The 14,245-nt window shown below is 46.7% G+C and overlaps 1 protein-coding gene across 1 annotated transcript in view; it reads right to left on the bottom strand.

The window, feature by feature from the left end:
- The window catches only part of LOC147706830 (latexin-like), a 147,819-nt gene that overhangs the window by 33,066 nt on the left and 100,508 nt on the right, over positions 1 to 14,245 (bottom strand). The window contains exon 2 of the mRNA XM_086925965.1: positions 5,167 to 5,241. Coding sequence (XP_086782091.1) covers positions 5,167 to 5,241 — 75 coding nt within the window. The remainder of the gene's footprint in view (positions 1 to 5,166; positions 5,242 to 14,245) is intronic.

The raw sequence follows: 14,245 nt of genomic DNA, 5'->3' as shown, positions 1-14,245 counted from the left end.
CCTGACAGGCATGGAGGAATGCGATTGACAGCGGGACCCGGTAATTGCAGGGCCCGAGTCGGCCGCACAGTTTCAGGATACCAGGGAGGCAGTGGAAAGGCCTGTAAGGACGTGTGCGAATAATTTTCTATCCTGAATATAGCGGGGTTGGCAGTAAAGCTCCGGGATCCAAGATGGGTGTCTTCTGTTAAACAATTTGCAGTAATTTGTTTGCAGGAAACTTGGTCGGTAGACTGTTATCTATTCCTAGAAGGCCTTTTTTGTCTCAGCCAGACCATCTACGAGTGGGAGACCAATGGGTGGTTTGGTCACGTACATCTCTGTGTCTATCTATTGTAAATTGGAGGTGGTGTCCACTGTACATCCAGGGATTTTAGTATTGACAGCTCGGAAGGGGGTGAATAGCTGGGGATTTGTCAATTTATTTAATTCTATTTCCTCCCAGTCTGTGATCAACAACATTACCTCTCTGGGATAAATCATAAAACAATCATTGAACCTTAGTCTACATAGTCTCGTGGTTGCTGGTGATTTCAACACACATCCCTGTAGTGAGCCACTTACGTCTTGTATCTCGGAATTGGGTTGTCCCCGAATGTATGGTTTTCATTTTGAACATACTAGTCAGGGAGAACTGCTAAACACTCTGATTAACGAACTAGACCTGGTGGCTACAATGATTATGCACACTCAATTCCCTGCACCCACATTTAAAGGGAACGGGAGGGGGTCCTTTATTGATTTTATTTTAATTTCGTCCTCCCTACAATCTTTGGTCAATAATTTTAAAATATTGGAGAGTGAATTTAGTGACCACAACCCATTAACACTTCTTATGACTGGCCCACTGATAGAAAAGCGTAGGGATGCTCCAAAACAGGGTCTACTGCGCCCAACTGATGGAAAGCGCAGATTAAAATGGTCTCAAGTATCCCCAGAAACCTTTTATGAAAAGGTTAAAACAACATGTGCTGATGAACTATCTCTTTGTACAAGGGAGCGGTCCTCTTCAAATGAATTCTATGTGCTTTTAAGTTCATCGCTGAAAACTATTATCTGCACCAGCTAGAGTTCAAACATTGTCCGGTCCCAGATGGTTAGATTCTCACTGCTCTAAAGCAGCGAAGAGGCTGAGGGAAGCCCTGTCATCTAAACCCAGAGTTCGATCAGATGTTCCAATTTGCCGCAGGGAATATTAGGCATCCCTTGCCACACGAAAGGGAGCGCTTAAGGACGAAGCATAGAGGGAGCTGATCGACGCCAGCACTCTCAGAAACAGTTCGAAGTTCTGGAGTGTTGTGAATAGGCCCTTGTTTGATCAGGAAGGGGAGGTCCTTGAAGCCTATATCACTGAGGAGGAATGGGTACTCCATTTTGAAAGTATGTTTGACTGTCAGTCTGAGCCTCATCTCAGGGACTCTTATGAGAAGAAGGAATGAGCAATAACATTTGAGAGGGGTGAGATATTGGAGGGCATCACAGGATTAACTGTAGGAAAAGCACCCAGTCCCAATGGGATCTCTCCAAATCTATTTAAATCAGACCCCTCGATCTGGGCTCCGATACTGGAGTCTGTTTTTAACACGGCAGCCAAGTATGGTTGTCCTCAGTCCTGGGCAACCTCTACTTTAGTTCCTGTCTTTAAAAAAAGGTGACGGAAACAGTACCCACTGCTATAGACCTATGTCACTTATTGACTCAGTGGTTAAAGCGGTGGGACCCGGTCCTCCTTCAGAGGTTATCATCCTGGGCAGAGGATAATAGGGTTCAGTCGGAAGTTCAGTATGGGTTCAGACAGGGCCGGTCCACCGTTGCTCAATGTCTTAATTTATTTCTGATATTGAGCAAATACACTGTTGCCCGCTCTGGTACCATTCACCTTGCCTTCATGGATCGGTCATCGGCATTTGACTGTGTGAACAGAACGAAGCTTTGGCAGTCCATGAGGGCAATGGGAGTGGAGAATAGTGTTGTCAACTTCCTTGAGGATCTGCATAGGTCTACGAAAGCAAATGTCAGGTACTCACAGAACTAACTGGTAACGAGGGATTTTAATTTAAAAAAGGGAGTCCGGCAAGGTTGTATTCTGGCCCCTTTTTTGTTCAACTTTGATATCAATGAACTGGATAGCATTTTAAGGGCCACAGGTGTTGATTACCCCAGTGTAGGACGGCGAGGGATCCTCGTCCTGCTGTATGCGGACAATGCCGTCCTCATTTCTCGGACTGAACTGGGCTTACAATCGCTACTATCTGCATTTCTAGGATTTATGTCAGACAGGGATTTGGCAATTAATAATTCCAAATCATTTGTCATGCAAGGAGGGCATTCGGAGGAGAAGAATTTTCAATTCAGATTGGGCGACTCCAAAATTCCCCGTACAAACGTATTCTCCTATTTGGGGGTCCTCTTTGAGGATAAGCTCAACTGGGTTCCCCTATTACAGAAACAGAAAAAAAAGGGACATTGTTAGGGCGAATTGAGCTATTTTTAATTTTGCCTCCAAATTAGGGAAAAAAACTACAGGAGCTATGCTGCAAGTGTATCAGGCAAAAAGCCTGGCCATAGCTTCGTATGGTAGTAAAATATGGGGTTTTAATGCCGGAGAAGCCCTCCAAGTAGTAGAAAATGACTTCCTTAAACGGTTACTAAGTGTTCCACGGGGCACATCCAACTTGGCGGTGCACCAGGAGTTGGGGGTCGCTTATGTAAATGATGTACTTTCTCTGCGACCCCTGATTTTTTGGTTAAAATGCTGGTTTAATACAGATCTCTCTCTCTCCCACATGATCCTAAGAGACTGCTTGTCGCTATATAACTCGGCTCCTATCCCGTGGCTGAGTTATATAAAAAAAAAGCGTTGGAGGGATAGGGCGGGGGTACTTATTAACCAACCCTAAAGGTATCTCAAAGATGGATGTGGAAGCAATAAAAGTAGCCTTCTTGACAGCAAGGAATATGGACAGAGAAGCCAAGGAGATACTGGAACCGAGTGTGCGAACGTACAGAATGCTTAAAACTACCCCACAGGCAGAACCATATCTCTTTGTCCATACATGAGAAGTTTTTGCTAACCAGGTTTCGGCTAAATCTGTTCCATCATTTGCTTGCCAGACCAAAAGGTTTTTATAGAGGTAAAGAGGAAGCTCTGTGCGGCTGCAACGGACAGTCTCCACAGGATACGCTGCATTTTATGTTCTTCTGTAAATTATATGATTTCCCTCGCAAACGCTATCTGGTTCCTATTTTAAAAAGTATGAATTTTAGACAAGCTCGTCCAGCACTGGTGTATTTACAATTATTGAATACTGCATATTTTTTATCGTGGGGTTTTTAAAAGCTATTGTTAATTCCAGGAAGTACATGGATATGTAAGGAGTGTTTTCCTCTGGTTTTTTATTTTTTTTAAATTTTATTTAATTCTCTTGCGGTCTCAGATGTCATCTTAACACATGTATTGATACTTATACTGCTTTTTCTTTTTTTAATCGGGTGACTTTTATGGTTTGAACTAAAAACCGAATAAAGTTATTTGAATTGAAATAATTGACTCATCAAGCTGGCTTCCGCCCTTCCCATTCCCTAAGGCAGTACTCCTGACCTTACTAGATGAATTGAGGAAAGAAGCAGACAAGGGCACTACCCAGGAACTGATGCTCCTTGATCTATCAGCGGCTTTTGACGCGGTCGACCATGAACTCTTGGTGGACCATGCCAGGGAATCCCGGGTCCAGGAATCTGCCCTTAAATGGCTGACATTTTTCTTAGATAGTCGCTCTCAATCAGTTTAACTCTCCCAGTTCATTGCTCCCAAAGTGTAACTGACCTGTAGTGTGCCGCAGGGATCATCTGTCCCCTCAATTTGTACTTCCTTCCATTAGTTCAGTCTCTGGTGGAAATGAATGTGTGCACTTTTAACTATGCTGATGATATGCAATTAATTATTACTATGGACAATACTCCTAAGTCCATTCTGAATTTCCAGACAACTATGTTACATATACGTAACTGGATGAACAGCAACCACTTAAAACTAAATACAGACAAAACAGAACTTGTCTTAGTCGGTGGCTCCCGAAATCCTTGGAACTCAAATTGTTGGCCCGCTGAGTTGGGGACTTCACCCCTTCCCTCAACTTCAGCAAAGCGCCTCAAAGTCACAAGTGATAGCGATCTCTCTCTGAAGTCCGAGATCGGGAAGTTTCCACAGGTTTTTCCCAGCTCCGGAAGATCAGGAACATTTGTAGATTCCTTACTTTTGAAGCATTTGTTCAGGTTGTTCTTTCTATGGTCTTCTCCCACATTGATTTTGCAAACTTGCTCTACTTCGGCCTTCTGGTACATTTAACAAGAAGACTGCAAATGGTGCAAAACCAGGCAGCTAGACTGATCTACCATCAGTTTAGATGGTGTCACATCACTCCCTTATTTAGGAAGCTGCACAGGCTACCAGTAACACAAAGCAGTGTATTTAAGATTGGATGCCTTATCTTTAAATCCCTGCACAGCACCTGGCTGGAATTTGTCTCTACCATCACCCAGAGGTATATCCCTGCTCAGAATCTGAGGTCATCCCATTTTAACCTCCTGGTTATCACCCCCTTTAAAAGGAAGAGATAGGCGTGTCTAGATTTGCTGTTCTGACCCCTTGTTTGGTGTACATGCGCTCTACAAATATTTTTAACATAACAAGTTCTTGGGACATATCTATCAAATTCAATGCCCGAGTATTTAAACAATTCAGCATTGTAACACTTTTGCCCAACTGCAATATGTGGCGACAAAAAAATATTTCATAATATGGAACCTGTTTAGATACAGAGAGTAGGAATACATTCAAAATCCACTTTTCTCTCACTCACCTCAGACTTGTGCCCACCAAATGATTTCTGGGAACACCCAAAACATGTCAGATAAAACACCAGATGCGGCAGGGTCATTGATTGAAATGACAACCAGATGCCTACTAACAAGTATGATGTGGTCGTTGGCTGGCTTTGGGTTGTTGTTAACAGCACTCTTGCTGAGGCAGCCTGAGCAAAACATTTCAAGCCAACCTGGAGATGCTCTCTAAACTTGATAGAAAAGTTCAGCGCCAGGTGGGCGAAGGCCGGCCTCTGCCACACCACAGGATTGGAGTATGCCCACTTACATCATACTACTTACATTTTTTAGGATGTCCCGGAGTGGAAAAGTTAACTTGTATTTGTGCTTTTTAACTCCACCAGCTTCCTCGATGTCCTGAAAACCAAAGATAACAAAAGTTGACTCTAAACTTCTTGAATCCTGTTGCAGAACATTTTAACAAGTGACTTTAAAAAAATATTATTATTCTTTATTTGGCTTCTGCTTTTACAAAATTCTATAACAATTACAAAACAACTCACCATTATTATTAAAGTAACCTAAAAGAGAAATGCCTAATTTGCAGATAAAAATAAATAATAATTATATAATATTTCATGCTAGTCTCCAACTACCACCCTAACAGTACAATTTCCTTCCTGTAGGCCTTTCTCAGTATTAAAATAGCTGCATCAAAAGTATGTAGCAAATGTCATAAAAAAGTCAATACCATCGGCGGCCCAGAGGGACAGCTGCTGGACTAATGGAACCAGACGGCAGCAGATATCGCCATAGTGCGTGCCAGGGATTTGCTGCAGGTGGGACCATCTCCCCGAAAGACTGCGGCATCAGCAAAGCCGATGGGACCAGACAATAGCATGAAGTTAATCACACAGAGAAACAGCCCACGTGGCCATTAAGGACTGTCGAGAGGAGTCCTCAAACAGGGGTGACTGAGAGGGGGGCGACTGCAACAACTACTGAACGCTTCATAACCCACATTCCCCTTAGGGCCTCACACTATCCACTACAGGTAGATTGGTTGTGCATTGTAAGGATTTGGCTGCTTGGGGTGGGGTCCCCACCTGGGACTGCACCGTGGCTGTGCAGGGGAGCTTGGGCCCAGCCCTTTTAGACTCTGGGAGTCACTAATAGCGCAACCTGCCTACCCCCGGGTGGAAAATTCTGGTCTCCCTTTGTCCTGGCATTCCAAACGTAGATGGGCAAGGAAGCAGCACAAAGGAACACACAACAAACAAAATGGACCAGTTTACAGCCACAGAGACAGGTTGAGTCCCATCGAGCGATCTCACAGCGCAGGTGCTGGGGAGCCCTACAGGCACACAAATCCTGGCAGCAATTGAAACTTCGCGATCAATATTGGAGACAAAAATAACCAATCTCCTAAGATGTCAAGAGTGGACCTATACAAAGACGCTGAGAGATCCTTGGCCACTGAACTTGATTGCCTTGCAGGAAGACGAACAGACATTTGCAGCGACAGTAGGCTTACTAACATAGATTGCTAGAAAGTTTGAGGAGAGGGTCGAAGATGCTGAGGGTCACTCACGCCGCTGCAATCTCCGCTTTGTGGGATTCCCCGAGGAACTCAAGGGAAAGTCCCCAGAACTGCTTCTGGAAAGATGACTTGAACAGCGCTAGACCCCTCTGCACTGTCTGGGGTTTTTTTTGTAGTGAAAAGAGTTCATAGATCTTTGGCCCCCCAGTTCCCCGCCGGCCACAAACATTGATTGCAAAACTCCTCAACTATAAAGACTATGCTACAATCCTTCATGCAGTCGAGAGTCTTTAGATTCCGATCTTTGATAATCAGGTTATACACAAATTCCAGGAATAAACACAACAGGTCCAACACCTTAGACAGTCTTTAACAGCAGTAACACAAATGTTGAAAGCTATAGATGCAAGATATATGCTTCTGTTCCCTGGGAAGCTTAAGGTTCTATGGGCCAGATGTAGGTAGGCGTTTACCGGGTGGTAACGGCCGAATTCGGCCGTTACCGACCGGTAAAAGCAATTTGACATGTAGGTCCATGTATTTTACAGACTCGGTAAATTTACCGATAGGTATATTTACCGAGTCTGTAAAATACCGAGTCGGTATTTTAACGGAATAGGGAAAATTGACATGTAGGTGGGACTCTTCTGAGTCCCACAAGCATTAAAAAAATCGGTATTTTACCATCAAATACTACTTGATGGTAAAATACCGTTTCAGGTGTGCATGCACATGTGTGCATGCACACCTATGCCATATGACAGGCAGACCTGCCCTTAGGGCAGGTATGCCTGCCACATGGCACCCGAGCCTCTTTTGGGGGTGCCAGAGGGTGTCAAAGTGACACCCCCTGCGGCTATCGGTATTTACCGATGTGGTAAATACCGACCGGTAAATGCCCGTTCATTCCTATGGGCTTCAAAGCCCATAGGAATGCATGGGCATTAACTGGTCGGTATTTACCGCATCGGTAAATACCGACTGTTTCCGATTCGGTAATTGCACATCTGCATTTACCTACATCTCGGTACTTTTATTTTCCGACCTCTGAAATACCGAGTCGGTATGACTCGGTATTTAAGAGGTCGGAAAATAAAATTTACCTACATCTGGCCCTTAATGAGGGCAAATCATACATCTCCAAAATTACTAACGAGGCCTGGGAATGGGTACAAGTACACTGTGGAAGTCGCCCCTCAGATTCAATGAGCGGAGACTCTCAATCATGGACCCAGAGGACACACAGGGGCTGACAAACATGTTGCAGACGAGGGAATACACAGTCAGAGCCTTGCATGGTGGTATGTAGAGGTGGAACCCTGGTTACTGAAGGCCGACAGAGAGAAAGACAGGAGGCCAGAGCCTTGCTGGAGGCAATCACAGTGGCACCACCACAGACTAAATGACTGGCAGAAACGGTGGTGGATACACCAAACTCACTTGATGTGACTGACCCATGAACTGACTTTGTGGACACCCCAGGGTGAAGTAGATAGAACTGACTTTTGATCAAGACTCAGAGAACATGGACACGTGGACCCTGCAACCAGAATTGGACCATGAAGAATTGGGTTTGGATTCGGCATATAAATATGGGCAGTGCTGCAAGATGCCTTTCGTCTGTCCTCTCCTTTCCCATCCCCCTTGTGGGGGGTTAAGAAAGAGAGGCCCTTTTATGTGCGAACATTGGGGAATCTATCGCCAACAGATCTGCCACACCCAAAACATCAGTGATTAGATCTGTTTTTCTGTTTTATTACTGAATTACGAACAAGATGTTATTTTTCTTTCAAAATGATAACGTTAAAGTGTATGCAGTACAGAACCCAGGGAGACATCTTCCTTAGGGTCAGGGGGGCAGAATACTTTCCCCTCATGGTGTTGGGACGTTGGATGTAACCCCCGTACTGTAGACCTAAATAAGGAGTAGACAGTACACTAATTAGTTTTTGGGGGAGGGGCATTAAAACACCGGTCAGTTGTGACTCGGGGATTACAGCTGGTAGCAGGAAGTGTTTACCCAAGGGGAGAGAAGTGTGATGGGGAAGTTAAGTTGGCTCAGTGAAATCGCAGTCTTATGCCCGAACAAGAAATCTGGAAATGGGAGGTTGTGGGGACAAAGAGACTGAATGGAGCTGTCACTCGGGGAGAGGCGAGGACATTCCTGGAGGGCATTAGGCAAGATAGGATGACGGCCACAATTAATACCATCACCTGGAATGTTGTGGGCTTAATACTTGTGTAAATATGGGGTAAAATTGTTCTCGCGATGGCAGGGTTTTTGTGCAGCATTCCTCCAAGAGACGCACCAGTTGGTTGGGGAGAAACCAAAGTTGTGGGAAAATGGAGGGGACAGTTATACTCCTCGAATTACTCCAAATATGCGAGGGTGGGTCTCGATCGGGATTGCCCCAGGAGTCTCCTTCCAGATGAGATTCATTAACACGGACACAGAAGGTAGGTACATGCTGCTGTATGTCACACTGGGTGGTAGTGAGCCGTGATGCTTAATGTAACGTATTCTCCCCTTTAAGTGGGATCAAAACTGGGGGGTCTCTCAAAGGGGCATGGCTTAAAAACACATAAGCTAAAGATCTGTGCTTAGCATAGTGTGCGGTCCGACTTGTATTTGGCTGTTTCGGTCATTGCATCCAGATATATGATACAAGAAGTAACATCATATCTAAAACAAGTCAGGACTATTGACTTTGTCACTGGTTGTTAGTTGCATAAGATAAATAAGCAGCAACTTTGGCTTGTATATAATATTGAAAATGCTTCCACTTAAAGCCCTTGTGAAACCAGGACAATGCTGCTGCTCCTGAGTTTCAAACTGTTGGACAGGCCCCAGAAGGGGGCTCGCTCCCTCCCCGCATGACAGAACCAGGACACCGACTCTCCAGAAGCCACCCGTAACCCGTCCCACACGGGACGCCTACCCCCGAACATCTTCATATCACCGGCCTGGGCATCCACCAGCACCATTGCCCGGGCTCAGCCGCCATCTTGGACACTGCACCACGAGGCCGCGTGGCCTCAGCTCGACCCTAACCCTGGGCCTGGCCAGGCCCCGACATCCCGGCACCACCATCCACCCAGGAGGTGAACGGACCACTTGGCAGGTCAATGGGAGAGAGGAGTGTCGATGGCTCTCCCCCGCCAGGTGCCGATCGCCCCCAGCCTCCCCGGGCGCTGGCTCCACCCCCCTGCTGGGTGTCTGGACTCCCTCATCCCGGACCTCCCGACCTCCAAGTGCGAGGGTCCGGACATCAAAGGGTGCCAGACCTATAACTGGGGCAGCCCCAGAGCAGGAAGGCAGTTGTATCCTGGAGTCGAGAGACAACGTGAAGAACTCATCCTTGACGGACTGCTGGCGCTGCCGCAGCCCTGCCTTGTGAACTGTCATCCTGCCCGCTGGCGCTGCCGCGACCCTCTGCAACCTTCATCCTCGTCGGGACCTGCTGGCGCTGCCGCGGCTCGTTGTAACTACCATCTTCGTCGGGACCTGCTGGCGCTGCCGCGGACCGTTGCCACCTTCGATCTCCTCGGGACCTGCTGGCGCTGCCGCGGCCCGTCCTCCTACAACGCCGAGCTCGAGGATTGCGAGCTACCCATCATCTCATCGCAACTACCAGATTGGTAACAAGACTGTCCCGCTACCCCCTTTTCCCTTCCCAGAGACTAGAATCGAGGGGACCCCTGAGTCCTGACCTCCTTGTATCATTCTACCGTACTTCAAGATTGCTTATAAAGAACATTAAATCTTATCTTTGTGTGGTGTCCATCTGTGGGGGGGAAGTTACTTGTCTGTACGATCGCTGGAGACGGCTCTCCCCGGAGACCTCTCCTCTTGTCCTCAGCCGACCCTCCAGGTCCCATCTAACACAAACCGAGAAGGGAAATCCGGAGAGAAAATGACTATCTAAAGGATTTCACTTCCCCTACAATGCTCACATGGCATGACGTCATGCCATAACTTCTCCACTAGTGAGAAGTGAGCAGTGTGAGCACAGGCACACCGATGTGCCTGCTGTTACTGCAGTCCAGAAAAAACATGGACCGCCTGTGCCAGGGCAAGGTGCCGGCCTTAGGCATGTGCAAGCTGTGCACCTGCACAGGGCCGCCAAACCCCAGGGGCCGCCACACCAATATATATCCTTAATATAATAATCCTCTGAGGATGGATATATATTTGCGTGGCGGCCCCAGTGGCAGGGATTTGGCGGCCTCCGGCTCTGTTCCACTTCCAAATACTGTGACCCCCCGCTCTTTACCTCCCTGCCCGGACCCCCTGTTCCGAGGCCCCCTACCTATGCTCCCTGCCCAGGGCCGCCATGAGCCTAGAGCCACCCCTGCAGGGTACAAAACAGAGCCCAATAGAGACCCGTTTCGAGGCCCCCTTTAAAAAACTGCCGTGCTCAGACCCTGTAACACCCGTCCCACTTAAAGCCCTGCCCCTAATGCAGACAACATGTTGTTACAACTGGGCCCCCCTCCCATTCCAAAGCCATGCGTAAACAATCTGGGCATAAAACTTAATCAGTCCCTGTCCATGCATGACCAGGTGGCCGCAATATCAGGGGCATGTTACTACAGACTGAGGCTACTGCAAAAGATCCTGCCTTTTATCCCCACGGAACATCGGAGAACCATAACCCAAGCCTTAGTGATGAGCCGTATGGATTATGGCAACGCTTTGCTGGCTGATGTGGGAGCCACAGCCCTGCAAAAACTGCAGGTCATTCAGAACACGGCAGCAAGGCTGGTCCTGAATATGCCGGCAGGCACCCCCTCTCGACCACTTCTATGTCAGCTACATTGGCTGCCGATTAAACAAAGGGCGTTTTTTAAGATCTGTTGCCTCACTTTCGGCGCGCTTCAGGGTCAAGGCCCTCGGTATCTCCAGGACAGACTAGTAAGATACACTCCATCTCACCTGTTAAGATCTGGCTCATTGCAGCTACTTCAGGTGCCCTGTATCAGATGACAGCAATCAGGAGGCATGGCATTTTCGTACATCGCCCCTAAATACTGGAACAGCCTCCCCCACTCGGTACGAGAAATCCCTTCATATCTTAGTTTCCGGAAACACCTAAAAGCATTTCTATTTTAAACAAGCTCCTGATCCCCGATAACTCTGCCAATGAGGTCCCCTAGAGTAAAGCGCCGAGATGTCCCTCTGTGATTCGTGCCCTATAAAAGAGAGAACATAACATAACATAACATATTATTGGGGAGCAACTGATCCGGCGTAGACAGATACCGCACTCATATGGGCAGGAGAATTTAATGGTGTACTGGACAGGCAGGGAGATCGGCACCTCCTTCTTTGCCCCTAAGAGAGAAGAGAGATGAAGTCCAATATAACTGCTACACTTAGACAAACAAATTCAAACTTTAATTGTGTGGATATTTGGTGGGAAACCGACCCATAGCATGGAAAGGACAAGACCTTGCGTCCCACTGTGGAGATTAGAACCTGAAGCTCTGCAGGACGACTCCAACAGGAAAGGGCTCAGGGTAGTGCTCTCCGGCTATTTTGAACATCACTGGACACCCACAGAAACCAGGGGACCGGAGCGGGAGGCCCTGAAAGTGGTCATTCGGGGGGAGGGGTTGTCTCACTGTAGTCTCCGGTGCTTGAAAACAGCTGGATAGAGAATAAGGGGACTGCGAACAGCAGCTGGCCAACATACAATCACTTTTTCTAAATTTTGGCACAGTAAAGCTAGAGATGGTGAACCTTGATTTTAAGTGTAAATTACAAATACTCACAAAATGGTCTGTATCGCTGTTTGTCTTAACCGAGTGGAACTAGGGACCCTGAAGTTCACCCAGTAGGATCTTTAGCAGGTTTGACCATAATCTAGGCCCTAAACTTTTATGATTGAATCATTTGGATATGGAGATGTTGACCACCTCATTTATTATTTGCACCAAGTCTATCTTGCACCATAGCACCTACATAAAATGTCTCCTGCAAAATCTGAAAAACACAGCAGGTACCGCGAGCTGTGGGCATCAAATAGCCACAAGGGTAGTCTCTGTGACCTGGAGTTGTTTAGAAATCGCAATAGGAGGTTCTTCTGGATACCCCTGAATGTTTTACAGAATGTTTTACAGAACACATGCGCATGTACATACGAGTCTAAAGTTTTACGATTGAATAATTTGGAAATGGGGATTTTGACCACCTCATTTAAGACACGTTTTTCTGGCCCTGTATGTTACAGATACTGTAGGGAGACGTACTGATTGAAGGAAAGGTATTATTTGGAGAACAGTGGGACATTTCACATAAGGATATGCATAATATTTGGTGAATATTTTAATCTATTCCCTTTTGTTAGCTTACACCCAGGGAGTGCTTCAGTTTATTATATATTATACAATATTAGACTCTTTTAGAAACTATTTATGGGCAATGATATTAATTTATGTGCCTCTGTCCTGAAACAGTAATACAAGGGTCAGATGCACCTGAAGTATTGGGGTGCACTCAGAGACTGCAGTTTCCTGTGCAGTGCCCTTCTGGTTCCTCGAAGTTCTGTTACCTTCTTGGTATTTTGTGGCGTTCCCTAGTTCCGGTGCATCTGCCTCTGGTTATGGCTTCTTGAAATGTTTTGTGGGTGGAGGGCAGCACTAAGGTTTATGGCATTTCTTCTCACCACTGCCTTGGCTTTCTCCCAGATGATTCTTTGAGTAATCCCTTCTTTTAAAACCAATTTGTATTTGTTTTTTGACAATGACAATGACAATTTCATGCTTCACAGGTACAAGGCACTGAACAGTATAAAGCACAGAGGCAAGCGACCCTCTGCAGAGGACATGAGGAGAGATGCATAAGCAGTATAGAGGGAGGAATGATGATAAACCAGATATCAGCTTAGTAGGAAAAACAGGGCGGGCGGGCGGTCGGAGTCCAAGGGACTCAGATTATCGAACATTAGTACCTATGTGATAGGGTCTGGGACTGGGCCATCATTAGGGAGATCAAAGAGTTCTCACAGGAAGCTGATGACAGGGAACCCAGAGTATCTGAATAGGTGAGGGGGGGCCCTTCTCTATAAACTGTTGAACAGGGAGTGTGGGTGTAGGGGAGGGAGAGTGCACCACCTTCGTGGAACTATGAGGAGGGTTCCTCTCTGATCACATCCAGCAACTGGTCCCAAGCCTGCGCCATTGGATGCCTACAAAGGTCCCCGGCATCCTCCCTGAGGCAGGGCAGTTCCCCGCAGCACTAGCCCAACGTACCATAGCACTCTCCAGGGCGCACTAATAGGAGAGATTACACTCTTCAACTGCATTGTAACTGTGTATTTAGCTAGCTGCAGGGTCAGATCAGTGAAACGAGCAGCCATTTTGTATTTCTTCTGCTGGCTGCATAACCCCAGCACTCCCACCTCCCACGTGTCCAGGAGTGGTCAGCTTGTGGTATGCAAGTTCTCTCCAGAACTTAGGGTGAGGCAACCCCATAGAACGTTTGAGGTCCTCAGCTGGGGCCTGGGATTGAAGTGCACGTTTAGCAGGCAGTAATAAAGAAATGGTTGATGCGCTGTGGTGAAAGGTAGGCTATACGTAGGACACAAAACGGTATCAACTGTAGGCGAATAGTGCAGGGAATATTGTTGGTGTATTCCAGGACCCTCACCCATTCCGTTTCATGTAATGCCCTGCCAAATTCTGCTTCCCAATTCCCATGAAGGTGTTTAAGAGGGATTTGAGTGTGCCTGATCATAGCCTGCGTAAGCTAGGATAGTAATCGCCTCCTTTTATCTAAACTATGGAGGCTATCTACAAGCGTGGTTGGGACATCACTATGCCCCCTTTTTTCGGTACTAAGCGCCACAAATTCCATTGCACTTACATTCTACAAACATT

Source organism: Lissotriton vulgaris, chromosome 6 (assembly GCF_964263255.1).
Source record: "Lissotriton vulgaris chromosome 6, aLisVul1.2, whole genome shotgun sequence".
NCBI classification, from domain to species: domain Eukaryota; kingdom Metazoa; phylum Chordata; class Amphibia; order Caudata; family Salamandridae; genus Lissotriton; species Lissotriton vulgaris.
Note: the sequence above shows the minus strand (reverse complement) of the source record. Positions and strands in the feature narration are given on the sequence as shown.